Here is a 26,517-nt window from a genome sequence, read left to right as displayed (position 1 = left end):
AATGGTTGGTGGAGCAGTCAGAACACAATGGCCAGTTGGTAGAGGGATCAGAAAAATGTATTTATGAGGTTTGGCATCTTATGTAGCCATAGTTTGTGGCACCCCAAAACAATTGTAATGATAAAATCAGAGATAACAGATCACAGATCACCGTAACAAATACAACAGCAATGAAGAGGTTTGAAATATTGAGAATTACTAAAATGTAACAGAGGCATGAAGTGAACAAATGCTGTTGGAAAAATGGTGCTGATAGACTTCCTTGACACAGGGTTGCCACAAATCTTCAATTTGTAAAAAATGCAGTATCTGTGAAGTGTAATAAAGTGAAGAGCAATGCCTGTGGTAATTTTCCATGTCTTCCTCTCCCCAACCCTTTGCAACCACCAAATATACTTTTTGTCCCCCTGTGAATTTGACTCTTTTTGCACATTTTGTATATATGCAGTAATAAAATATATGGTCTTTTTGTGTCTGACTTCTTTTGTTTAACATGTTTTAGCTATTCTTTCTTGTGGTAGCATGAATCAGCATTTCATTCTTTTTTTTTATGGTTGAATAATATTTTATTGTATAGATTTGGTATATTTTGTTTGTCCATTCTTCAGGTGATAAACATTTTGTTTGTTTCTACTTTTTGGATATTATAAATAATACTGGTATGAATATTCATGTATAAATTCATGGTGGACATATGTTTTTATATTTCTTGCTTAAATATCTAGGAACGGGATTGCTGAATAATGTGGTATTTCTCTATTCAATGTTTTGGGAAACTGCCAAACTGTTTCTACAGTAGCTGCACCATTTAAATTCCTACCAGCAATGAACGAAGGTTCCAGTTGCTCCACATGCTTGCTAACTAGTCTAGTCACTTTAATAATTATTAATAATATGTTTGAATTGAATTCTACCACCTTCATACTTATTTTTTAATTTGTCTTGTTCATTCTCTGTACCTTTATTCTTTCTTTCTCTGCTTTCTTCTGGATTAATCAAGTATGTTTTATCTCAAAAGATTTTCTTCTCTATCGGCTTTGTAGTTATACATTTATTTACTATTATTCCAGTAGTTACTGTAAAGATTGCAACATATATCTGACTTATTAGATTCTTTTCTAAAATAGTGTTTATTTCATGTCCCAGCCAATAGAGAACTTTTATACTAATTGACTGCATATGTCTCTCCTATCCTTTGTGCCTTTTTATGTCTATTATAAAACTTATGGGGTATTATTTTTATTTTTATGTCAGTTTTTAAGCCATTATTTACTTATATTTTCTCACTTTTTCCTTCACTGTGCTCTTTATGAATTTCTGTAGTTTTGGGATCAGTTTCCTTCAGTCAGAAGAACTCTACTATTTCTTTTATTGTAGGTCTCTTGATGGTAAATTTTTTTAGCTTTTGTTTGAAAATAAGTTATTTTCCCAAGTTCTTCTTTTATTTTTTATTTTTTTATTTTTATTTTTTTTTTTAAGATTTTATTTATTTATTTAACAGAGATAGAGACAGCCAGCGAGAGAGGGAACACAAGCAGGGGGAGTGGGAGAGGAAGAAGCAGGCTCATAGCGGAGGAGCCTGATGTGGGGCTCGGTCCATAACACCGGGATCACGCCCTGAGCCGAAGGCAGACGCTTAACTGCTGTGCCACCCAGGCGCCCCCTATTTTTTTTTTTTATTCTGGCAGTTCTAATGCTATAAAGTCTTGGTTTTAGGATTTGTTAGAGTTCATCTATTGCTCGTTTGTCCTTACTCATAAGGCATGGCTTTTCTGGAGTCTCAAGTGCTCTTTTTTCAATGCTCCTCCATCTTGACAGCACTTGCTTGCCAACCTCCATCTTTACAGCATGACTGGGCTGCGGAAATATCCTGTTGGCTCTTTAGTTGCCTATCAAGTGTTTTTGGATAGGTTTCTCAGCATCTTGTCCTACATACTTGTAGGCTTCGGAGTTAGTTAATGGTTTCAGGGGGAATTTCCATGTAGATTTATGGGTTCTTTCTCTACATGTCTTTTAGGGATCATTTTTCACCCTGAAGCCCCATCTGCTTTGGCAACTGCAGCTTCCAACCTCTGCCAGCTTAGTCCAGTAAGACTACAATATTATGCTTGGGCTTTATTTCCTGTTATTGATTTAGGAAATCTCTTCTACAAAAGTAATAATTAAATGTGGAATTTGCTTCATGGACTCTCAGAGAATCTAACCCCAGAACTCCTACTTGTATTGATTGCTTTCCTGTGCCCTTAGACAAGTTGTTTCATATGTTTTGTTTACCATTCATCGTTGTTCTCAAGAGTGCTAGTTCAACACACTGCTACATAAATTGATACCATATCCTGGAATTTTACTAATCCTGGAATTTTACTAATGCTCAGCACAGTTCCATTACTATTGGTGTCTGTTGCAAATCTTTTCCAGGTTCCTACTGTGTTAAACAGATAAAATCAGTCTTGTGTAATAATTACCACAGACTGTGAGGTTACGTAGTTATTAACTTAACATTTATCTTTTGGAATAAAAGTGGGTGTTGGGTACATCAGGAAAGATCTCTGAAAGCCAGAATACAAATGGGGAATCAGTACTAACCACTAAACCTCTTCAACTTCAAATCTGACATAATTTTCTATTTTTTGAATTATAGTCATTGAAAGGTTTTCATAGAATTGGGAGTTCTTACCATAGTCTCTCATGTTTTTATCTCTAGGAAGATGAAGTCCTCAGTACATTCTGAAGAGGATGATTTTGTTCCAGAACTACATAGAAATGTTCACCCTCGAGAGCGGCCTGATTGGGAAGAAACACTTAGCACAATGGTAAATCAGTTTTATGCATATGTATACGTGTATATTTTACTTATATAAGGAGAAGGAACTGATGAATCCTTATAAACTTTTTGTGTGTTGCTCTGTTAATTTATTCAGGAAGTGTCTATCGAGCAAATAATCTATTCTAAGCAATGTTTTAAATTCTGTGGGCAGAGTCCTGAACAAAACACACCAATTTCCTGCCTTCGTGTAGCTTATATTTTAATGGGTTAGGAGGAGAAGGAGATAATTAAATATATAATATGTCAAATGACGTAAGTACTATTGTAGAAAATTAATGCAGAGTAGTGGGGTTACAGAGTGGTAGGATAGCGTGAGAAAGGATGGTTGCTAGCTTTATAATAGAGGGGCCACAGAGGGCCTCTGGGAGAAGATAAAATTTGAACAGAAGGATGTGAGGGAATGAGTAGTCTACTTATCTGGAAACATCATTTTAGGCATTGGAAGAACAAGTTAAAGGCTGTGGCATAGGATTAAAAAGTAAGCTGAAAGAAACACAAGTAGGACATGTGGCTGAAATTGAACAAGCCAGGGGAAAAGTAGAAGGAGATGAGGTCAGAGAGTGGTTTGGGTAGATGGAGAGCAGATCCTGTGGTCATGATCTTGTGGTCCATTATAAAGACTTTGGTTTCTTATGCTGAGTGAGATGGGAAACCATTGGAGGATTTTTGGCTGAGAAGTGACATGGTCTGGCTTAAAATTTTGAAGTTTCTGGTTTCTCTGAATAGGCTAAAGAGAGAGGCAAAAGAAGAAATAAGGAGACCAGTTAGAAGGTTATTATAATAGGTGAACTGTAATGGTAGCTTGAACCGGAATGGTAGGTATAGTGAAAAATGGTTAGATTCTGGAGAGAGTTCTACAGATAAAGCCTACTGTTGAATGGGATGTTATAGAGTGAGCTAAAGAGATGTCAAAGATGACTTCAAGTTTTTTGGCTTGATCAACCTGAAGAATGGAGTCATTTACTGAAATGCTGGAAAAGCACTTTTTGTTGGGGATTGGTTAGAAAAGTCCAATGCAGTGTAGTTTTCCGCATGATAGTTTGAGATACACATTTAATCTATTATAACTTTTTGCAGTTCGGGTCTCTTAAGAACGGTGAGATTCCTTTTGTGAAGAATAACATTTTACTTAATTGTAGTTAAGTTAGTGTTTCTTATCATCAAAATCGAATGCAAATATTCATGTCACTGATGATCTATAATGAGATTTTGCATATTTCATTTTTGAAAATGCCTTTTCACTAAGGTACTGCCAAATACAGACATCAGTTCATGAGCATGTGATTTTAATTGAGCATATTTGTCTCTTGGAAGGCATTTATAGAATTCTATTAGATTCTTCTCTGATATTTACCTTTTAGCATAACATGATATTACAAACATCCAATTAAAGGTGAGGTTGAAGCTCCTCAGTTGCAAGGTTAAATGGATTTTGCAGTATGGGAATTTCCTTGTAATGATGATCTGAAAAACCCTGCTGGAACTGTAGTTGGAGTCCAGAAAATACATTCATTGCAAATTTTTGTGGTAATGGAGATCTCTCTTCTTGTTTTAATGTGTAATAGCTTGGAAAATATGTATGAGAGTTCATGATTATGATTCTAACATTTATCACAATGTACGTTTCTCATAAGCTACGTTTTGCTTTGCAATTTTAGATTAAATTCATTAAGAAATAGCATCAACTCTGCAGCAAAAATGAAATTATGAAGGCCATTTAGCATTCAGTAACAGGTTGAAAATAGGTCCAACTGAACTTTTTCTGTTTCACCCATATTTTTTACCATAATTGGTATAAAGTATCTTAGTAGATTCCACTTCAGGTTGTACTGAATTAATGTTTGTTGAATTTATTTCAGAATATTGTCAGCTGTAGTTGTCCTAGGCAGACTGTATATAGGGGCTAATTCTTCAGCCACTTTAAACTCAGCATTGACTCCTCAGCAACTCACTAGTATTGGTTACATTCGTTGACTCATCAAGAGTTAAGGAAAACCACCTGAAATCATTTGCCTTATTTTTAAATGGACTCTTGATTTTGCTCTCCATGACCTCAAGTCTTCATGCCTGTACTTACCAAAAGACTATTAGACTTAAATCAGTTTGTTTTCTCTGGATTTCTTTGCTATAGTCAAACATGATTTAATTGATTCACCATTAGTCAGTGGCTTTCCTTGCTCTGCTAACAAATGATCTACTTGGGAATTTACTTTGGATGCAGTCTTGTTTTTATTTTTGTGAAGAAATTCTATGTGATGCTTTACTCATTTACTCTGTTTTAGAGTTTTCTAACTTTTCAGATTGTTGTTTTCCTGTGAGTTGAGAATATTGTGATGAGTGTGTAGTTTGGTAATGTTTGATGTATATTCTTTCTTTCAGCACAGCTGTAGTGTCAGCGCATAATCAACACAGTATTTTGCCATCTTATTTGATAATGAAACCCACATTCTCCTGTGCCTTAAAAGCATGACATTCATAGTCCACTTATCTCTTCTCGGCTTATTTTTTACGTGTTGTGTACAAATCGGTAATTTTAAGCACGTGGTATGGTGATACATGTGGAACTTGCAATGCTGTTGAGTTGTAACTCCATAGTGTAATTTATGGTGTGCTGAGCAGCGGTATGAATTGGTGAGAGTGCCTCATAATGTCTCTTTCATAGCTACTCAGCTGTCATTGTAATGTGAAAGTAGCCACAGATAATATATAAACAAGCATGGCTGTGTTCCAATAATACTTTATTTATGGACACATATTTGAATTTTATGTAATTTTCACATGTCATTAGATAATCATCCGTCTTTTGATTTCCCTCCCCCAAACATTTAAAAATGTTAGCTTATGGGCTGTACAAAAACAGGCATTGGACTGGATTGGCCCTAGTTTTGGCCTCTGCCTTATATAATTGTAACTTAAGATGTAAGGCTTTCTGAAACCTTTCAGATAGAAAAATAAAATAAAAATAAAAATAGAACCAAGTTCTATTTTATTTCTCATGGTGTATTGTTCATATCTATGTCTTAATACTCGATCTCATTCTAGTTAGTTATGGATGTATCTGTCTTCATTGACTGTATAATCTTGTATTCGTTTTATTGAAGGATAAAGTTTAAAGAGGATATAATCATGACTCTCATACAAATATAAAATGAACACATGCCAAGGATATTTAACTCATTAATTAATGAAGGAACCAGTCAAGTGTTACAGCTTGATTCAAAGGAGATTTGGTTCAAAGGAGAATTCAGAGTGCCTTACTGTTAGAGATTAATCATGCTAAAATAGATGCAAATGGATGCAAAAACTGGCAAAACTGTTTAGTTCCACTAGACACAATTTGCATTTCTATGGATGGGAATTATTTGTACTGTTAGTTTTCTGCAAGTTAACTTCTCTGCAGAGATGGAAAATAGCCTCACCAAAGAAAGCTCCACACCTCTGTCAGATCAATGAATCGCTGCAGGTGGCTAGCATCCCATTGTAAAGATACTCAGTAATCTGGCTTGCTGTTAGTGTGTGGCAAAGCAACTGTTTTAATGATTTTATATTCTGAAGCTTTACTGAATTTGTTTATTAGTTCTGACAGTGTTTTGTTGGAGTCTTTAGGGTTTAGCATATTACATCATCTAGAAATAGTTACAGTTTTACTTCTTCCTTTCTGATTTGGAGGCCTTTTATTTCTTTTTCTTGCTTACTTGCTCCCGGTACGATTTCTAGTACTGTTTTGAATAGACATGGTGAGAGTGGGCAACCTTGTCTTGTTCCTGATCTTAAAGGAAAAGCTTTTAGCTTTTCATCATTGAGCATGATATTAGCTGTGGGCTTGTCATATATGGCCCTTGTGCTGAGGTACATTCCCTGTATATCATCTAGATTGAGAGTTTTTATCATAAATGGATGTTGAATTTTGTTAAATGCTTTTTCTGCATCTGTTGAGATGCTCATATGATTTTTATCCTTCATTTTGTTAATGTGGTGTGTTACGTAGATTGATTTGTGGATGTTGAACCATCCTCTGATCCCTGTATGAATCGGCTTGACCATGGTGTATGATCCTTCTAATGTACTGTTGGATTCAGTTTGCTAAATATTTTGTTAAGGACTTGCATTCATGTTCATCAGGGATGTTGTCCCATAACTTACGTACTTATTTATTTATTTAGAGTGTGGGGGGGGGGAGGGGCAAAGGGAGAAGAAGAGAGAGAATCTCAAGCAGATTCCACACTGAGTGAGGAGCCGGAGGCAGGGCTCAATCTCATGACTCTGAGATCATTACCTGAGCTGAAAGGACTCTTAACTGACTGAGCCATCCAGGTGCCTCTGTAATTTATTTTTCTTGTGGTGTCCTTGTCTGCTTTTGATATCTAGGTAATGCTGGCCTTGTATAATCAGTATGACAGTATTCCCTCTTATTTTTTGGAAGAGTTTAAGAAGGGTTGGTATTAATTCTTCTTTAAACATTTGGTAGAATGCACTAGTGAAGCTGTCTGATCCTAGATTTTTATTGTTGGGAGGTTTTTGACTACTGATTCACTCTCCTTACTAATAATTGATCTGTTCTAAATCATTTTAAAATTAAAACAACAACAAACCCTACAGTAGCACCCTATCCTTTTGTGATTTATGGTTTACTTACTATTCTTCATAAATTTATAACTAAATAGCTATAATATAAGCATTATAAAAAACTATAGTTTTTCTTAATTATTAAGTGAAATACTTACTTGCAATTATTTAGCAGTGAAATCATTTAGTGAAAAAAGTTAGGATCTTAAAAAGATAAGAGAAAAAACCTGAAGAGAGAATCTTCAACCAGTTCTGAATATTTTAACTAAAACCACCTTACATCATACTTCTTAGTGTTTTATTGTATATTTTATTTTTAATATTGATTATATCGGTATTCTCAGACTGGATCCTGTTAATTCTCAAGGTTGTTTTTTTTTTTTTTTTGGAATAGTTTCTCACGTGAATTTTTTTTTTTACCCTTAAAATCAGCACGTTCAAGGCTAATGACTAAAGCAGGTCATGTTGTATGTAGTAAAGAAGTTGTTACTGACAAAATAAAATCAGTGGTCCTTGGTGAAAATGCTCATAGATGCTAACAACCAGAGCCCTGAAAATTAAAACAAGTTATAAGTGCTGATTTCCAAACTATCGGAAACTTTACAAAGGAAGATGACAAGTTAATGCTCAATGTTGTTAGCATGTATGTGTGCCTCTGCACAGGCCTTCCCCTTTCTCATAAAGACACTTGTGTGCTTGGCTCGAGTGTGCGCGCATGCGCTCTCTCCCATACACTCATACTTCCTCTCTCACACACTCCTAATCGCAGCCACAGTCACTCCTGAGGCGTTGGCTGGCTCTTTTCCTCTGCCTCTCCTTCCCACCTGCTAAATGCAGGCGTACACAGGGGGTCTGTGTTTTGTTTCTTTATGCTTGTTTCTTCCCACTTCTTTACTATTCCTGCAGATTGGACTGTCATCTCTATACAGATGACTTCCATGTCCATATCTCAAGCTCTGTAAGAATTCATTCCCCACTGGAAGGTCCTGTAGAAGCTGTGACCTATAGAGGTCCGCTGAATCTCAGCTTTCCTCCTCCCAGAAATGTTTCTTCCTTTTAACTTGACGGTTTATGTTAGTAATACTTCAGTCCAGTCACTCAGGTTCTGAATCCTTGCATTTGTTACAAATCATTTTGCTCCAGTTGCGTGGCCTCGTCAATCTTTGTCAAATGTGCCAAGTATTCTCCTACTTCAGGGCCTTTGTATTTGTTGTGTTCTCTTCTCCTGGAAAGTGATTTCCCTACATGATCTGCAAAGCTTGCTCTGCTCTTTTCTTCTGATCTCTTCAAATGTTACAGTTAAGTGCTGCCTTCACTCACCCTCTTAGAGGAAGTAATAGCCCTGCCTTCCTCTCTGCCTTTTTTACTCGGCTTTAATTTTCTCCATAGTACTTGCAAATGTAATTTGTATCATTATTATCTTTCTTTTCCATTTGATTATAAATTCCTTGAGTACAGGGATGTTGTCACTTCTGTTTACTGTTTCATCCCCTGTGCCTGGCCTAATAAATTCTTAGTAAATATTTTTTTTGAATGAATGAAATTGTCATTCTCTGGACATATAGAACCATTTGTTTTTCCTTGAAAATGCCCTGAATTTTCCTGCTTTATTATCTCATTTGTTAGATGTTAATATGAATTTTCTTCTTTTCTTTTTCCTTTCTTCTCTCTTTTTTCTCTTTTCTCCTTTCTTTTTTTAAGATAAAAGTGAGACCATTGGTACATTTTTCTTAGACTTTTCAAAAGTACCCTTTGTATTGGACCATTCCCTCGTCTGTTGCCTACTTTCTAAAGAGGAACGAGGATTGATTAAAACAGCTGGATTATTTCTTCCTGAGTAATCTTGAGGAAGAGGTAATTTTGGAGGAGGTGTGTATTTTGTTTATTGCTCCTTTATTAATAGTTATCCACTCTGTTTGGTACTTAGACTGGTTCCTTTTACTCATTGAGCTATAAAAAAACTGCAGTTTGAATAAAAGAAATAAGTCTTTGCAAATGTTCTTTGAATGAATGTTTTTAGCTCTTTTATTGCTGCATGATATTTAACAGTGCATTTTGATTGTTGGGTGAATTTTAGTTATAACTTAGAGAAACTGAAGATGTTTATCATTTCACAGCCTTTAAAAACTGAATGTTTTTTAGTTTTGCTTTCTGAATAATCACAAATGCAACCATTGATTAATATGCAAAGCCCAGGTTTTGAATTCCTGCCAAATATATTCAGAACTCTTCAATAAACAACTCCAAGCCACCCCATTCCATGGTGCATCCTTTTCTGGCTGAAGATTGTGGGAATTCTCTGTCATGAATCAAGCAGCGTTAATTATTGAAGATAATTAATGTACTGCTGAGAGTTCTGAGATATGTATTAGGTGAGCCATATGAAATTGTTAGTTTTATAGGTTAAACAAGCTCAAAATTGGCAGTTTTATAAGGTTAGGCCTAAAATCTTTTGAACTGTTTAACTGATCTCAAACCGAGTATTTTATTATTAATTATTAAACTGAAAACTACAGTTGACCCTTGGACAACACGGGTTTGAACTGTGCAGATCCACTTATATGTACATTTTCTTGGATAAATACAGTATGGTATTGTGAATATATTTTCTCTTCCCTATAATTTTCTTAATAATATTTTTCCCCAGCTTCCTTTATTGTAAGATACAGTATGGTAAATACATGTAACGTGCAAAATATGTGTTAATTGACAATTTATGTTATTGTTAAGGCTTCTGGTCAGTAGTAGCCTATTCGTAGTTAAATTTTTGGGGAATCAAAGGTTATACTCAATTTTAATTGTGCATGGGGTCAACATCCTTAACTCCTGTGTTGTTTAAGGGTCAATTGTACATTCCAAATATTGTGCTATTAAGGCATTAAGTGATCTGGATTTACTTTTACTGAGAGAATTTGTTATATAGCTTTTCAAAAAAGTGTTTTAACTTAGGAAACATTCAGGGAGAAAATACATAAAACATACAGTTGGAGGCATAACGATTCTTATAGATCTCAACTGGAGTGTCATGGATAGTGTAGAATCTTGCTGTTTCTTTCTTTAATGGAAGATTCCCAATGAAGTGTCTCGCTCATTTGTGGTTCTTTCTTCCCTTCTGCTATTCTTTTGTTCATACCCTGCCTTATTTCAGAAAGAACTTGTACTTTATGTTTTATAATATATATTTAACTATTACATGCAAATTTTTATTAGTAGGTCTGGTGTACAAAATTCAAATGTAGAAACAGATCAGTATCATTTTCTAGCAGCACTGAAGACTAGCAATAATTTACCTGAATAAAGTTCCTATAAGGTAATAGTATACTGGTTTTAGATTTTCCTAAGAACCTTAATAGAAAATATCTGATAAATTTATTTACAACATTCAAACCCTGTATTTTCAGCAAATTAAATACTTGCTGAATAAGGAGGATTATCTTTAATGATTGGGACAGATGGGAGTGAGATAAAGGAGAGAATGAATCTCCATTATAGAGAAGTAGATACTTCAGAATATTTAACAGTTTTGCTAATACGTCATTGTGTTAATTTTTATGTTGATTTACTAGATATTTTCTGCTGGAGGATTTGTGATTATTATAGTAATGGATGTTGCTAATAACTTTTCTTAAATTATTTTAAATGTTGCTCCGAATAATTTTTTTCTTGCTCTTAATTTTTTTTTTTTTGGAAGAGACATTATTTTGTAGTAGAGTTGAACCTTAAGGCAACTTCTTTATTGCGAAGGAATTAGTTTTATTATTACTTTTTAAAATCATAGGTTTTTTTTGTTTGTTTGTTTTTTGGTTTCTTTTTTGGCTTTAGTAATTTCACCCTGTTGTTACCATTCAAAATAGAAAATTAAATAGAAATAATTATATAGTTTACTCCTGGGTCTTATTTGATGGTTATTTGTATGCTTTGGGAGTTATCCTTGTATTTAAATCTACCTGCCTCCTTTGATTCTAAAGTGTTTTTAGCACTTGCATGTTAGGAGTTCAGTTCTAGATACCACGTTGGAGGAAATATGTGAAGAAAATTATGTAATCCGTTTTTAATATTAAGGATATTTTGTTTTATCAAAATTCTTTTGAAACTATTCACACAGATAACTCAGTTAATTTAATTTCTTGGTAATATACTTACTGTTTAAGAATTGGGGCACCTGGGTGGCTCAGTTGGTTAAGCGTTGGCCTCTTGATTTCGGCTCAGGTTGTGATGTCGGGGTTGTGAGATCCAGCCTGAGGGAGCCTACTTAAGATTTTCTCTCTCCCTCTCCCCCTCCCTCCACTCTCTCCCTCTCTGGATAAAAAAAAATCAATTTAGTGATATTGTTGTTCAACATAATATATGGTAGATTTAACAGATTTAGCTTTTCCTTAGTATTGGGATAATTACTATTACATTTCCCTTTATTGTCTCTTGTTCCTTTGTAAGAAAGGGAACAATACTTGGGCCAATTAAAATTTAATAGCTTCTATAAACATGTTTCATTTCAGAGGTTTGTTCCGTGTGTTTCCTATGATGAAACTGTGGTTGAGTATGGACACTGGCAGTCCCATTTGCCTTTCTTGACGGAACGGATTTCATATTCAAATCTTGTTTTTTTCAGTTATGTATATGGTAATGCGTATGTATATGTATAGATCTTCTTTGACTTATGATGGGGTCACATTCTGATGAACCAATTGTACATTGAAAATACTATAAGTTGAAAATGCACTTTTTTTTGAAAATACATTTGATACATCTAACCTATTGAACATTATAGCTTTGCTTAGTCTATCTTAAACGTGCTCAGAATACTTAAATTAGCCTACAATTGGGGAAAATTATTTAACACAAAGCCTGTTTTATAATAAAGTGTTGGATATCTCAATGGATTTATTGTATATTTTATTGAAAGTGAAAAACAAGATGCTTGTATGGGTGCAGAACCATTGCTTACCCTCATGATCCTGTTGTGGACTAGGAGCTATGGCTCACTGCTGCTGCCCAGCATCCCTGGAAAGTACAGTACGGTATATCACTAGCCCAGGAAAAAGTCAAAATTCAAAACTTAAAGTATAGTTTCTACTGAATGTGCATTGCTTTTGTACCGTTGCAAAGTCAAAAAGTTGTAATTAAAACCATCTTAAGTCAGGGACTATCTGTATATGTATACAGTTCTACCAACATAGAGGTAGCTCCTACGATTTCTTTTTTCCCTATTTAATAGGCCAAATATTTGTCCTTTTACTACTGTATTTTAAGCAGAAGTGTTATTTTTCATCATCATTATGAAAAAATATTATAACACTGGTCTAAAGCTATTGTGCCCTCCCTCAAATTCTGAATACAAATAATGAAAAGAATATAATAAATAAGATTTGAGTCTGTTGAAGGAAAAAAGTGAAGAGTGGCAGAAAGTTACCATTTTTTTTTCCCCTGAATTATTTTTACATGCTTTTTCCTAACCTTGTACATAAAAAAAGATTTTGATCTGGGCTTCCTTTCCCCTCACATATGTTGTATTGGGATTTTTTGTTCTTTGAAGAAAAGGACATTCTGGGGCCATTTTGATAACAGTATATTCTTATGCTGATTGCATTTTGATGTCCTTTGTGAATGCTTATTTGGTGAATTGTTAATTTTCTATAACAATTTCAGATCTACCTTTGTTGTTCTTAAGTATTAACTACTCATTTGGAATAGTTTACCTTTATGCCCAGTAGAGATTCAGTATTACAATCTTGCTTATTCAGCTGATGAGGAATGTGCATGTATGTGTACGTACCTATGTGTAAATATGGATGTTATTTGTCTACCTTGTGAAAATGAGATTTTATATAAAATCATTTATATTTCAAATTACTGGACTTCTATATAAATACAGTGATATCTTCATCATTTAGTAAGGAATATTATGAAGCTGGGTTTGGGATTTCTTGCCTTCTGTTTTGTTCTCTATTGCAGGAAGTGAGTCCCTGCAAACTACATTTCCTAGGCTCTCTTACCAGGAGGCTTCTGGGTAGGTTTGGCCAATGGGAGGCACTAGTAGAAGATTGGAGGACAGGAAGAGGGGAGAAGACCAGTTATTTCTCCTTCTTTTTCTGCTTCGAGATGCATCTCCACCATGGTTCTAGCTCTTATCACATTAACTCATGACTTAGCTCAGTGATCAAAAATTCCATTTTATTGCTAGAACATGGGTATATCTCATCATAAATATGTTTTTACCTTGTTCTTCCCTAAATTGCCTGTAAATGCGAATACCTAATTTTATCTGTTGGAATCATGTTGAGTATCTAACCTCATTTAGTTACAGTGGGTTGTTACGCATTTGCATAAGGTTGTTGTAAAGTAGGTAATATGCAGAGGTGGAAGGAGGTAGCTAGCTTGCTTGCTTTCTCTCTTTCCCTCTCTTTCTCAGTAAAGCTTTCTCCCTTTATAAAAACAAAACATGCTTATATAGAAAATGTGGAAAAGTGAGGAAAAAAAAGAGCGACTCACCCATAATCCCGTTTCCCACACTGGTAAGATTATTTTGGTATATTTCCTTCTTGTCTTCTTATAATGCAGAGAGTTTCTAATTTAACACCCACATAAACATGATTTTCTTCTACAAATTTCTCCAAATTGTTACTTTCAAAGAATATTGCTTTGTTAATATATTCTCTTTTCCCCATGATGTCTCAGAGTATAATTTTATACTTGTAAACAACATGTAGTTTTATATCTTTTTCTTTGCATTGAACATATGCATTCTGCCTTATTATTAAGGTGCTACAGTGAAGGGAAAACTAGATATTCCCCATTGTACATTATGGGAAGTGTCATAAATAAAGGAGTTGGCTGGTTCACTGGAAGGAAGAGATCTGGCTGGTGGACATAGTGTAGGGATACCTGTGAAAGGGGAATAAAAAATACTGCTATGGAGAGGGAAAGGAATTAAATTTTCCTCTTCGTAGGGGAAATGAGTAAGGGTCATTTTTTAAAAAAGATTTTATTTATTTGAGAGAGAGAGAGCATGCGTGAGCACAAGTAGAGGGGTAGGAGCAAGGAAGAGGAAGAAACTGATTCCCTTCTAAGCTCAGTCCCAGAACCCTGAGATCATAACCTGAGCCAAAGGCAGATGCTTAACCCACTGAACCACCCAGGTACCCCAAATGAGGGTCTTGAGAGCTGCAAAATGGGTATGGAACAGTTTGTGGCATGCACATTGAAGTATGGGTTGCAAGGGAGAAAGGAGAGTTGGCTGTTACGCTGAGTCAGGTCTATGTATCTCTCACTGACTACCAACCCCACCTGCAGAAATTGCACTTTCTTCCAGGGCTTGGCTTCACATGAGCAGCATCCTCCTGTGAGCTTCCGCAAGAGTCTTGGGAGAGTGCTGAAGTCAGCGTGTTCCCTGGAGAGTGGGAGTGCTGGAAAGCAAAAACTCCTGGGGCTTTGCGTCACAGTCCTGGGAAGAGAGAGGGAGAGTTTTATTTATTTATTTTTTTAAAGATTTATTTATCTGTTTGTCACAGAGAGAGCATGTGAGCTGGGGGGAAGGACAGAGGGAGAAGGAAAAGCAGACTCCCCGCTGAGCAAGAAGCTCCTGTGGGGCTCTATCCCAGGACCCTGAGATCATGACCTGAGCCAAAGGCAGACGCTTACTGCCTGAGCCACCCAGGTACCCCAAGAGAGAGAGAGTTTTAATTGCATGAGAGGTAAAGGAGCCCTTAAAGCCTGGGCTCATTCAGGAATTTCTAGGGTCTTACATATCCACATTATTATTATTCGTTTTCTATTGCTGTGTGAGAAATTATCACAAATGGAGGGACTTAAAACAATACTCATTTGTTGTCTTACAGTTCTGTAGGTCACAAGTTTGGGCAAGCTGAACTGTTCTCTGCTCAGGGTCTTGTAAGGCAGAAATCAAGGTGTTTGGCTGGGTTGGGCTCTCATCTGAAGACTGAAGAATCTGCTTCCTACCTCATTTAGGTTGTGGGCAGAATTGTTCTAGTTCCTAGGTCTGAGGTCCTAGTTTCTTTGTTGGCTGCCAGCGGGGGGGGGGGGGGGGGGGGGGCGGGGGGGGGGCGGGGGGGAGGTGTTTTCTACTATTAGAGGCTGCCTGAATTCCTTCTCACTTGGACACTTCAGGCTTCAAAGCCAGCAGCAGCACCTCAAATCCTTATCATGCTTTAAATCTTCTTTGGATTTCATTGGGCTTCCAGCTGGAGAACACTGCTTTTGAAGTGCTTTTGTGATTAGATTAGGCCCACCCATTTCTTATGTTCCATAAATGAGTGAAACCATATGATAATTGTCTTTCTCTGCTTGACTTATTTCACTTAGCATAATCTCCTCCAGTCCCGTCCATGTTGCTGCAAATGTTGTGTAATCGTTCTTTCTGATGGCTGAGTAATATTCCATTGTATATATGGACCACATCTTAATCCACTCATCCATTGAAGGGCTTCTCAGCTCCTTCCACAGTTTAGCTATTGTGGACAATGCTGCTATGAACATTCGGGTGCATATGGCCCTTCTCTTCACTATGTCTGTATCTTTGGGGTAAGTACCCAGTAGTGCAATGGCTGGATCATAGGGTAGCTCTATTTTTAACTTTTTGAGTGACCTCCACACTGTTTTCCAAAGTGGCTGTACCAACTTGCATTCCCACCAACAATGTAAGAGGGTTCCCCTTTCTCCACATCCTTTCCAACATTTGTTGTTTCTTGCCTTGTCCATTTTTGCCTTCTAACTGGCGTAAGGTGGTATCTCAATGTGGTTTTGATTTGAATTTCCCTGATGGCTAATGATTTTGAACATTTTTTCATGTGTCTGTTAGCCATTTGTATGTCTTCATTGGAAAAGTGTCTGTTCATATCTTCTGCCCATTTTTTGATTTGGTTGTTTGTTTCTTATGTATTGAGTTTTAGAAGTTCTTTGTAGATCTTGGATACCAGTCTTTTATCTGTAGTGTCATTTGCAAATATCTTCTCCTATTCCATGGGCTGCCTCTTAGTTTTTTTGACTGTTTCCTTGGCTGTGCAGAAGCTTTTTATCTTGATGAAGTCCCACAAGTTCATTTTATCTTTTATTTCTCTTGCCTTTGGAGATGTATCATGAAAAAAAGTTGCTGTGGCCGATGTCAAAGAGGTTGCAGCCTATGTTCTCCTTTGATTTTGATGGATTCCTGTCTCACATCGAGGTCTTTCATCCATTTGGAGTTTATCTTTGTGTATGGTGTGAGAGAGTGGTCAAGTTTCATTCTTTTGCATGTAGCTGTCCAATTTTCCTAGCACCATTTATTGAAGAGACTGTCTTTTTTCCACTGGGTATTTTTTCCTGCTTTGTCAAAGATTAATTGCCCAAAGAGCCGAGGGTCCATTTCTGGGTTCTCTATTCTGTTCCATTGGTCTATGTGTCTGTTTTTGTGCCAGTACCATGCTGTCTTTGTGATCACAGCCTCATAGTATAGCTTGAAATTTGGCAACATGATGCCTCCAGCTTTGTTTTTCCTTTTCAACAATTCCTTGGTGATTTGGGGCCTTTTCTGGTTCCACACAAATTTAAGGGCTGTTTGTTCCAGCTCTTTGAAAAATGTCATTGGTATTTTGATCAGGATGGCATTGTAAGTGTAGATTGCTCTGTGTAGCGTAGACATTTTAACTATGTTTATTCTTCCAATCCATGAGCATGGAATATTTTTCCATCTTTTTGTGTCTTCTTCCATGTCTTTCAAGAGTGATCTGTAGTTTCTAGAATATAGATCCTTTACCTCTCTGGTTAATTCCGAGATAATGCATGATTTTTGGTGCTATCGTAAATAGAATGGATTCTCTAATTTCTCTTTCTTCAGTCTCATTGTTCATGTATAGAAATGCAACTGATTTCTGAGCTTTGATTTTGTATCCCGCCACATTACTGAATTGCTCTGTAAGTTCTAGTAATTTGGGGGTGGAGTCTTTTGGGTTTTCCATATAAAGTATCATGTCATCTGCAAAGAGAGGCAGTTTGACTTCTTCTTTGCCTAGTTGGATACCTTTTATCCCTTTTTGTTGTCTGATTGCTGTTGCAAGGACTTCTAGTACTATATTGAATAATAATGGCGAGAGTGGGCATCCTTGTCGTGTTCCTGTTCATAAGGGAAAGCTTTCAGTTTTTCCCCATTGAGAATGATATTTGATATAGGCTTTTCATAGATGGTTTTTATGAAATTGAGGAATGTACCCTCTATCCCTACACTCTGAAGGGTTTTAATCAGGAAAGGATACTGTATTTTGTCAAATGCTTTTTCTGCATCAATTGAGAGGATCATATGGTTCTTGACTCTTTTCGTGTTGATATTATCTATTACACTGATTGGTTTGCAAATGTTGAACCACCCTTGCATCCCAGGGATGAATCCCACTTGGTCTTGATGGATAATCCTTTTAATGTACGGTTGGATCCTATTAGCTAAGATCTTGTTGAGAATTTTGGTGTCCGTATTCATCAGGGATATCGGTCTGTAATTCTCCTTTTTGATGGGGTCTTTGCCTGATTTGGGGATCAAGGTAATACTGGCCTCATAGAATGAGTTTGGTAGTTTTCTTTCTGTTTTTATTTTTTGAAACAGCTTCAGGAGAATAGGTATTATTTCTCCTTTGAATGTTTGGTAGAATTGTCCGGGGAATCTGTCAGGCCCTAGACTCTTGTTTTTGGGGTAGTAGAAGGAAGGGAAGAATGAAGCGGGGGTAAACAGAAGGGGGAATGAACCATGAGATACTGTGGACTCTGGGAAACAAATTGAGGGCTTCAAAGGGGAGGGGGTGGGGGATTGGGATAGGCCGGTGATGGGTATTAAGGAGGGCACATATTGCATGGTGCACTGGGTGTTATACGCAAATAATGAATCATGGAACATTGCATCAAAAACTAAAGATATACTGTATGGTGACTAACATAATAAAAAATTATTATAAAAAAACCCAAAATAGATAAAAAAAATAATGTATTTAAGCAAAAAAAAAAAAAAAAGAAGAAGAAGAAGATTAGGCCCACCCAGACAATTATTTTAAGATCAACTGACCTGGGACTTGAATTACATCCAAAATATCTCTTCCCATCGTTACCTAGCTTCGTATTTGAATAACCAGGAGGTAGGAATCTTGGCAGGAGTTTGGGGGGAGGGTACGGTGCCTTCTTTGAAATGTTGCTTACCACAGTGTTGCATAGTTTTTCTCTGTTATATATGCTTCATAATATAGTTAACTCATGTGATAACCTTAGTTGATGGAAATTACAAACATTCCAGGAGATTTAAAACCACTAATACTTTATAAAACTATACATTTTTTTATGATTGCCTGGGAGAAATTTATGTATACCATGTGTTGTAATTGGTGTTAAATGAAAACTCTTAAAGAAATTTAAGGACTAAATAATACCGTATAATATAGAAGGTATTATTTGATGTTTCATTAATTGTTAGGACCTTAAATTTGCTTTATATTTTTCACTTTGATGTGTATCTGTAGGATTAATTTTTCCTTTTCTTTTTACTCTTGTCTTATGAGGAACTAACTTACCTAAAGAATATGAAGATCCCACATTACTTATCAGGAGTTTTGTTAATTCGTATTCTAAAGCAGTAAAGTTTAGTATCTTCTGTGCCATTTCTTTTCAATCTTAAAAATTTTTAGTCTTTCATATTTTGATAGAAGAAAGGCTGTTTCTCATAATTTTCCATTTAAGAAATCAATTGTCTTTGAACCTTTTTTCTTCCATATGCCTATGTTAAATGTAGCAGGTTTTGTAATAAAAATTCAGTTTAAATACTGTGACTAATGCACTATGGCATGTTGTTTATTGGTTTCAGTTTCCTCTGCAGTAGAATGGCTGAATGAGATTTCTTTCAGTGCTCTGATTGTATATTAAACACCTTTTCATATCCTATTTTTTTTCCTTAGTTAAAAATCTGTAATACCTATTAACATTTTGCTGGTATCTGTTACACAAAGATGGACTTTATAGACTTTGGGAGAAGATTCAACAGTAGCCAGCTTTATGGTTCTATATTGGAACACCACGTGTTACACTACTGTTAAGTCACTTCATTTACCCAGTCATGGGAGAGCTTTTCTTGGATTTGGGATCAGGATAATAGCCATTTGAAAGATTCTTTGAAGATCTGTACCAGTGGCAGGAACGGTGGAATATTTTTCTGGGTTAGGAAGCAGTAAAACAGAGAACATAAAACGTTGCCAGTTCCTATTTTTGTATGTTTTCAGTATCAAATAATGTTTTCCTGAAATGGATGAACTGTTCCCTTATGTGGTTTAACTGGTTCAGATTATGGAGAAACAAATACTGACAGTCTTTGTTATGGATGCCACAGTTTTTAAGACTGCGTTAGCTTTTTACCAGTGAAGATATACTTTGGCTTATAGTTAGCTTGTGGTCAAGTACAGCCTTAGATCTTGTTTCGTGAATTCTTGCCAAACAGAGTGTGCACCCCCCCCCCCCATCATACTTATGAAATGGAGTTTTGAAAATAATTTCAGGGCTTTAATTTTTGTTCTCGATGAACTTTACAGTAATTTTAGTTTGTCTTTGCAGCATGTTAAAATAAAATCTCTTCAACTTCTGTCTCTAAGAGTGTTAGTATCCCTTCTAGTTTTCTTTCTGTCTATAAATTTGATAAATATGTCATATGCTTTCATTTATCTTTTATAAAAATCTTGAGAAATTTAGGAATAAAAGAGCCCTATGATCTGCTGCCTTCTTCCTGTCTCATAGTGATTTGCCATATAATTGACATTTAACATTTTTTGAGTTTTTAATCAGCTCCAAATTTGTCTAACTGTATTAGTATTGAATTACCATTTTAAAATTCTTTCCATGGGTATATCACAGAAGACTCAGCTATATGCTGGCTGTAGTTAAGTCTCAGTGTACCTTCTGCGTTTGCCTTTTCCATCGTTCTAGCAGCCTTAGTCAAGACCCCTCAACACCAAAAAAGGGGGAAATGATAAGGGCTTCTATTTAATTTCTTTGATTTATATTTGTGTCTCTTATGCTGAAAACCTTAGTTTTTAAGACATTAGCAATTACTTCTTCGCTTTCATCTTCTACTTTTAATTGTTTCAGAATAATAATGCAAATATTACTGAAAATATGTTGTTTCCCTTTATCTCGGGGAGGATATATCGTATTTGAGATCTATTACTTTGCATTACTGCCATTTGAAGTAATTACAATTAGAGATTTTCTGTTATTAAGCCATTCTTGTATTCCTGAAATAAATTCAAACCCAAAACATCTAGTTTCTTTCCAGGCGTTAAACCAGTCTTGGATTCCTTGGATCTACCTCATCATGGTGTTTTCTTTTTTTTTTTTTAATCTATTATTGGTCTCATTTTTCTAACTTTTAATATTCTACTTAAAATTATTGTTTTACACTTCAAGCAGAATGTAGAAACCTTGCCACCATGTAGGCCCTTTTATCTTTCTCCTTTAATATTGTAGTTTTTATAAGCATTCCATCTACATTCATTGATCAGTGTTATAATTTTTGCTTTCAACTGGCACATATATTTTAAAGAACTTAAGAGGAGATTAGCGATATGTTACATTTATCTAATCATTTATTATTTCTGTTGCTCCCTTTTTACCAGAAGACCCATGTTTTACTCTGATATCATTATCCTTCTACATGAAGAGCTTTCTTTAGCATTTCTTTTAGAGCCCATCTAGTGGTAACAGATTGTCTTAATTCTAAAAAATCTGACTGTGACCTTATTTTTATGTCTTTTCTGAAGGATATTTTCACTTGGTGTAGTTTTCTGTGTTGAGAGTTCTTTTAGCATTTTATAAATGTTATTCCACTGTCTTTTGGTCTTCTTGATTTCTAATGAGATGTCCAGTCATTTCAATTCTTATTACTCTATATGTAATATGTCTTTTTTCTCTGGCAGCTCTCAGGATACTTCTTTTATATTGGTTGTAAACAGCTTCATTATGATGTGTTGTTTTGTGGTTTTCTTTGACTTTATTCTGTTTTATTTTTGCTGATCTTGAACCTGTAAACATGTATCTTTCAACATATTTGTTATATTTTCATGAATTTGAGTTATTATTTCAAATAGTTTTTTTTTCTGTGACAGTGTTTCTTCTCAAAGGGTATCTATGGGTCTGTTCATATTTTTCAGTCGTTTAAAACATTTAAATATATGCTCTTATCTTTTTGTCTGTTAGGTTCACTGACTCTTTCCTCTATCATTTCCATTCTTCTCTTGAGCCAAGTCATTAGTTTTTATTTCAGATACTACATTTTTCACTTTTGAAATTTTTATTTGATCTTTTTGTATGGTTTACATTTTTCATCAAGGAATTTTTGTCTTTTCATTGGTTTCAATATCTAATGCAGTGTGTTTATTCTATATATCTGTTTCAGGGTCTTTGATAAGTCCAGCATCTGTTTGATTTCACATTTGGCATTCCTTGATTGTCTTTTCCTTTGTGAGTTGCTCATATTTTACTGGTTTTGGTGTATCTAGTAATTTTGGATTGCATCATGGACATTTTGAATATTGTGTTGTGAGACTGACTCAACTAACATCCTCTAGAGAATGTTGACTTTTTTTTTTTTTTTTTGGTCTTATCAGGCATCAAGCCTGGTTGGGTTCATATTGAACTTTCTCTCTGGACTTTTAGGTGGTGGTTTTAACATCAGTTCAGTTTTACAGCCTTTGCTATACTCTTATCTTTGTTAGGGATTTTGCACACACTGCTCTCGAAGGATGCTTTTCCTGGTTTCTCTACTGGAAGGGTGGTGTTCTCCAAGAGTTTTAGCCTCTGGTATTGCACATATTTTTTCCTGACTGGGCTATTGTTAGGTCTAAGTAGTGAAAGAAAAAATAAAAAAATAAGGATTACCTCTACAATCGTCATATAACAGGTTCCTTTTTAAATTGTTTCTCTATTCAGAAGAATGGGTTTTCGGTCAGAATCTTGTGTGTTCATGCTACAGCTGAAATGGTGTCAGGTCTGTTCTTGGGCCAGGTTGGAAGAGATCAAAGAGGGGGAAAAAATCTCTTGGCTTTTTTCCCCACATTCAAGGGTCAGTTTTCAAGTCCTTTGGCCAGAAAGTTGGACTTCCCAAAGAGTTTTGCTGACCCTACCTGTTACTTAAATCCTGATTCAGCCCTTCCTTGGGTCAATCCAGAAGGTAGCAGGAGTGGGGAAAAACCAGAAGCACACTGCCACTGTATTAATCACTCTTCAAGTTTTGACTGTGCTTCCAAATCTACCTGCTCTCATTAAATTTTTTAGAGCTCTCAAGTAGTTGCATATTTATATTTTATTTCATTTTGTTATCTTTAGAGTTTTTGTTGTAAATAGTGGAAGAGACTGGAAACTTCACATTCTTTTTTTGAAATAAATTTTGCTGGATATAGAATTCTGTGTTGACACTTATTTAAAAAAGCAATTGAAAGTGCTTAGTCCACATGTTCTCCTTTTATTCTATTTATTCCTGCAAATATAATGTATATTCTTTTTTCCCCCTTTGGCAGCTGTTAAGATTTTCTTTTTATCAGTCCTTTTCAGCTGATTATGGTAGGCCCTGTGTAAGTTCCTGAGTGTTTATTAGACTTCAGATTTATGAAGTTTTCTTTTAATCTATTTTTTAAATATTTTTCTATTCCTGCTCTCCTTCTCCAGAGAGGGCATTTTCCTCTCCTTTTTTCGCCTTCAGTTACATGTATGGTTTTTTTTTTTTTTTCCCCAGTTACATATATGTTAAATGGCTTTATATTGTTGCGTATGTCACTGAGACTTTTCTTACGGTCTTTTTCTTCCACACACAAAAACTAAAAACCAAACAATTTTTTGTGCATTTTTTTCTTGCTACTTCTTTTTTTTTTTTTTTAAAGATTTTATTTATTTATTTGACAGAGAGAGACAGGCAGCGAGAGAGGGAACACGAGCAGGGGGAGTGGGAGAGGAAGAAGCAGGCTCATAGCTGAGGAGCCTGATGTGGGGCTCGATCCCACGACGCGGGGATCACGCCCTGAGCCGAAGGCAGACGCTTAACGACTGCGCCACCCAGGCGCCCCTTCTTGCTACTTCTTAAAGTTCACTGATCTTTTCTTCTGCTCTGTCTATATCCAGTTACCCTTTTTAAGTCAATTTATGAATAATTTATGTAATAAATGAAAACCCACCTTCTTAGAAATTTTGATAAGAATTTAAGCACAGCAAACCTCTTTATGTCAGGTAAATTTTGGTGCACAAACTTCATAAAAGATGAGAGAATATTGTTTTAGCAAAATAAGATAATCTAGGTTGTTGCAAAATATTGTGTGATAAAGTCTTTTCAGTTGAATGAATGACTAGAGGAAAATATTTTCATTTTGTCCTTAAAAATATATTGTTCACTCTTAATCTTTAAATTGCACAATATTCATCTAGGCTTATCAACCTGAGATGTCATTTACATGATCAGTTTCACCACATTTTTAGAGTGTAGAGTTAGAGTTACCTCTTCCACCTGCACCCCAAACAGCCAATCAGTTCTCTGTACCTATGAGTTTGGTTTTTATTTTTGTTTTTTTTTTTTGTTTTTTTGGGTTTGTTTTGTTTTTTAGGTTTTACATATAAGTGAGATCATTTGGTATTTGTCTTTCTCTTTCTGACTTACTTCACTTAACGTAATGCCCTCAAGGTCCATCCATGTTGTTGCCAATGGCTGGATTTCATTCTTTTTTAAGGCTGAATAGTATTCTGTTATATATACATTTTCTTTGCAAATCTCCTCTTAAGTCGTTTTAACTACTCATCCCATATTATTCTTTCCTATTGCGTCCTGTGGCATTGGCTATAATAACTCAGTTTTTCTGTTACAAATCATAGATAATATAATGTAAATTTGTTTTTTTATGATAGATATTTGGGTTTGCTGTATATTTTGCCCAGAATATGAAGACCCTTTGATCCTCCAGTTTGTTTTTAAAATCATACAGCTGAAATGTGTCACTAGAATTAAAAAATCATGTCTGAAAACTGTGGCTGACAGAAGAGTAAGCTGAAAGTATAACATATATTATAATAATATCACCTATAGTGGTGTGAGAAATGCATGTTGTGATCTAATTATGTTCATATTGCCATTTTAACTTTTTTAAAATCACTGTTACCAAGATTATTTTTTTCCAGTACCCTGGGGGAGATTTTAGTTTGTGTTGAGACAGATAATATGACAGCTGATTTTGAAACTTGATTATAAGAGTATAATAATCCATATTTCACAGAAAATTTTTTCTTAAAGTATGTGAATTAGGTGAATATTTTTTCCTTATTCTTAGTAATCAAGACTCAAGTAAGTTACAGTTTTAAGGAGAGATTATTGGTATGTATTGCTGTTGGGACAGTCAGCAGAACCATTAAAATTATAGTCTGCTTTTTAAAAACCTATTTATACTAAAGGAATAGTCCTAAATCTTTTGTTTTAATTTTTTTTAAGGCAAGAGGAGCAGATGTTCCAGAGATTCCTGGAGATCTTAGTCTTAAGACATGTGGCAGTACAGCCAGTATGAAGGTTAAACATGTGAAAAAGTGAGTATAATTTTACAGTGGGTTTTAAATGAATTTTTATAAATGGGAGTCAGTTTTTTAGGTCTCTTAAAACTTTTCTTTAGATTTCTTACTAAATGTGCTCTTACTGTCCATACATTAAATTATACTGTAAGCCTAAATTATGACTTCACAATTAGTGGAATAGATCTGAAGATTATCTACTTGTCTAAAAATATACTTTAATTTTGTTCTTGCAACAACTTTGTCATTGGCTATTAGATTGCATTTGTTCAACGGGAACAATCCAAGTGTGTCTTTCTTGGTGCCCTTAATACATGCTTTCATTCATTTAGAAAAATAAACTTTGTTGTTTGAGATATGAGATTGCTATATCTCGGCTCTGCCTTTGAGAAAGCCTGAATTGGATGCTAGTAGTTGACTCTTATATAAAATATCTGAAGGTATCCTGTTTCAGTTTCAACAGAAAAACTATTCCATATTTCCCACTGAAGCCTTAATACCCACCCCCCCACCATCCCATTAAGCTGGTATTAAAAAACAAAAACAGAAAAACCATCTTTTCACCTGGTAGAGGGTTAGACAGCTATATGTTTTCATTGTGAATAGAGAAAAGACAAAGATAAAAATATTCGTTCTGCATCCAGACCCACTAATCCAGGACTGATGGGCTGCGACAACATTCACAGGTAAAAATCTGGTTTTATATTTTGTTGGGAATGCTGCTTCTGATTAGAAGTTGGCTCTTCACAGTTTTCATAACATTTACTGAAAACGTAGATTTTCTATGGGCCTTGCCTTGGGTCAAGGATAGGAGAGTGTAGTGTTGCTTTTTAAATTTTTTTTTTTTTTTTTTGGTTTTGACCTGTGCACTAAATGTAATTTTCATTTGATTCACTGTATTTCTGGAAAGGTTTGTGTGGATCTATGTGTGGCCATGCGCATGTGCTTATTAAATAGTTTTGCTTGCATGAGCTGTCCAGCCCATTTTACTTTTTCCTTAGGCTGAGTAATTTTGACTACTCCAGTATCTTGCATCTCACTTAGTTATTTCATGTACTTCAGGTTACCCTTCACTAAAGGTCACTTTCCGAAGATGGCTGAATGTGCACATTTCCATTATGAGAACGTTGAGTTTGGCAGCATCCAGGTATATTTGAAATATTTCCTACATACCGAATTAAGATATATCTATATCTCTATTCTTTTCTGTATCTCTTTTTTTAATCTATGTATCTGAGAGATAACACTTAGAAGTAGTTTTTTCTGTTGATGTCTTATTGGTGGATGTGAAAACTTTTATATTCTTCTGTTGACTAATACTTGATGCCTGATGACTCCTATTTCAAGTAGAAATAATATAATAGGATCAATATAAATCTCAGCATTTCTCTTAGATTCCTAGACAAAGTTTGCCATTGTTTTCTAGCATGAAGCATTCTAGTTGTTACCTGACTCTTATGTTGGGTCAGAGTAGTGATAGTTAAATCAGAGTAGGAGTGAAGTGGCATGGTGTGGGGAGATGTACCAATGGAGGTTTGTTTTCAATATTTTTTCTTATTGTGAGGTGTAGTGTA

The 26,517-nt window shown here is 35.3% G+C and overlaps 1 protein-coding gene across 7 annotated transcripts in view; it reads left to right on the top strand.

Annotated features, from left to right (window-relative positions):
• ARHGAP32 (Rho GTPase activating protein 32) overlaps nt 1-26,517 on the top strand; it is a 287,685-nt gene that overhangs the window by 104,861 nt on the left and 156,307 nt on the right. For 4 of the 7 annotated variants that reach the window (XM_057317021.1, XM_057317022.1, XM_057317020.1 and 1 more), the window contains exons 2-5: nt 2,705-2,813; nt 24,870-24,961; nt 25,588-25,629; nt 26,006-26,090. In XM_057317021.1, coding sequence (XP_057173004.1) covers nt 2,709-2,813; nt 24,870-24,961; nt 25,588-25,629; nt 26,006-26,090 — 324 coding nt within the window. In that variant the 5' untranslated portion in view covers nt 2,705-2,708. Of the gene's footprint in view, nt 1-1,702; nt 2,089-2,704; nt 2,814-9,099; nt 9,263-24,869; nt 24,962-25,587; nt 25,630-26,005; nt 26,091-26,517 lie in introns of those variants that run through there. The other 3 variants (XM_026505405.4, XM_057317024.1, XM_057317023.1) reach the window with 3 other exon arrangements.

The sequence above is a fragment of the Ursus arctos genome, unplaced genomic scaffold, assembly GCF_023065955.2.
Source record: "Ursus arctos isolate Adak ecotype North America unplaced genomic scaffold, UrsArc2.0 scaffold_22, whole genome shotgun sequence".
In the NCBI taxonomy this organism is placed as follows: Eukaryota; Metazoa; Chordata; class Mammalia; order Carnivora; family Ursidae; genus Ursus; species Ursus arctos.
The sequence above is the reverse complement of the archived record's forward strand: the minus strand, read 5'-3'. Positions and strand labels throughout refer to the sequence as shown.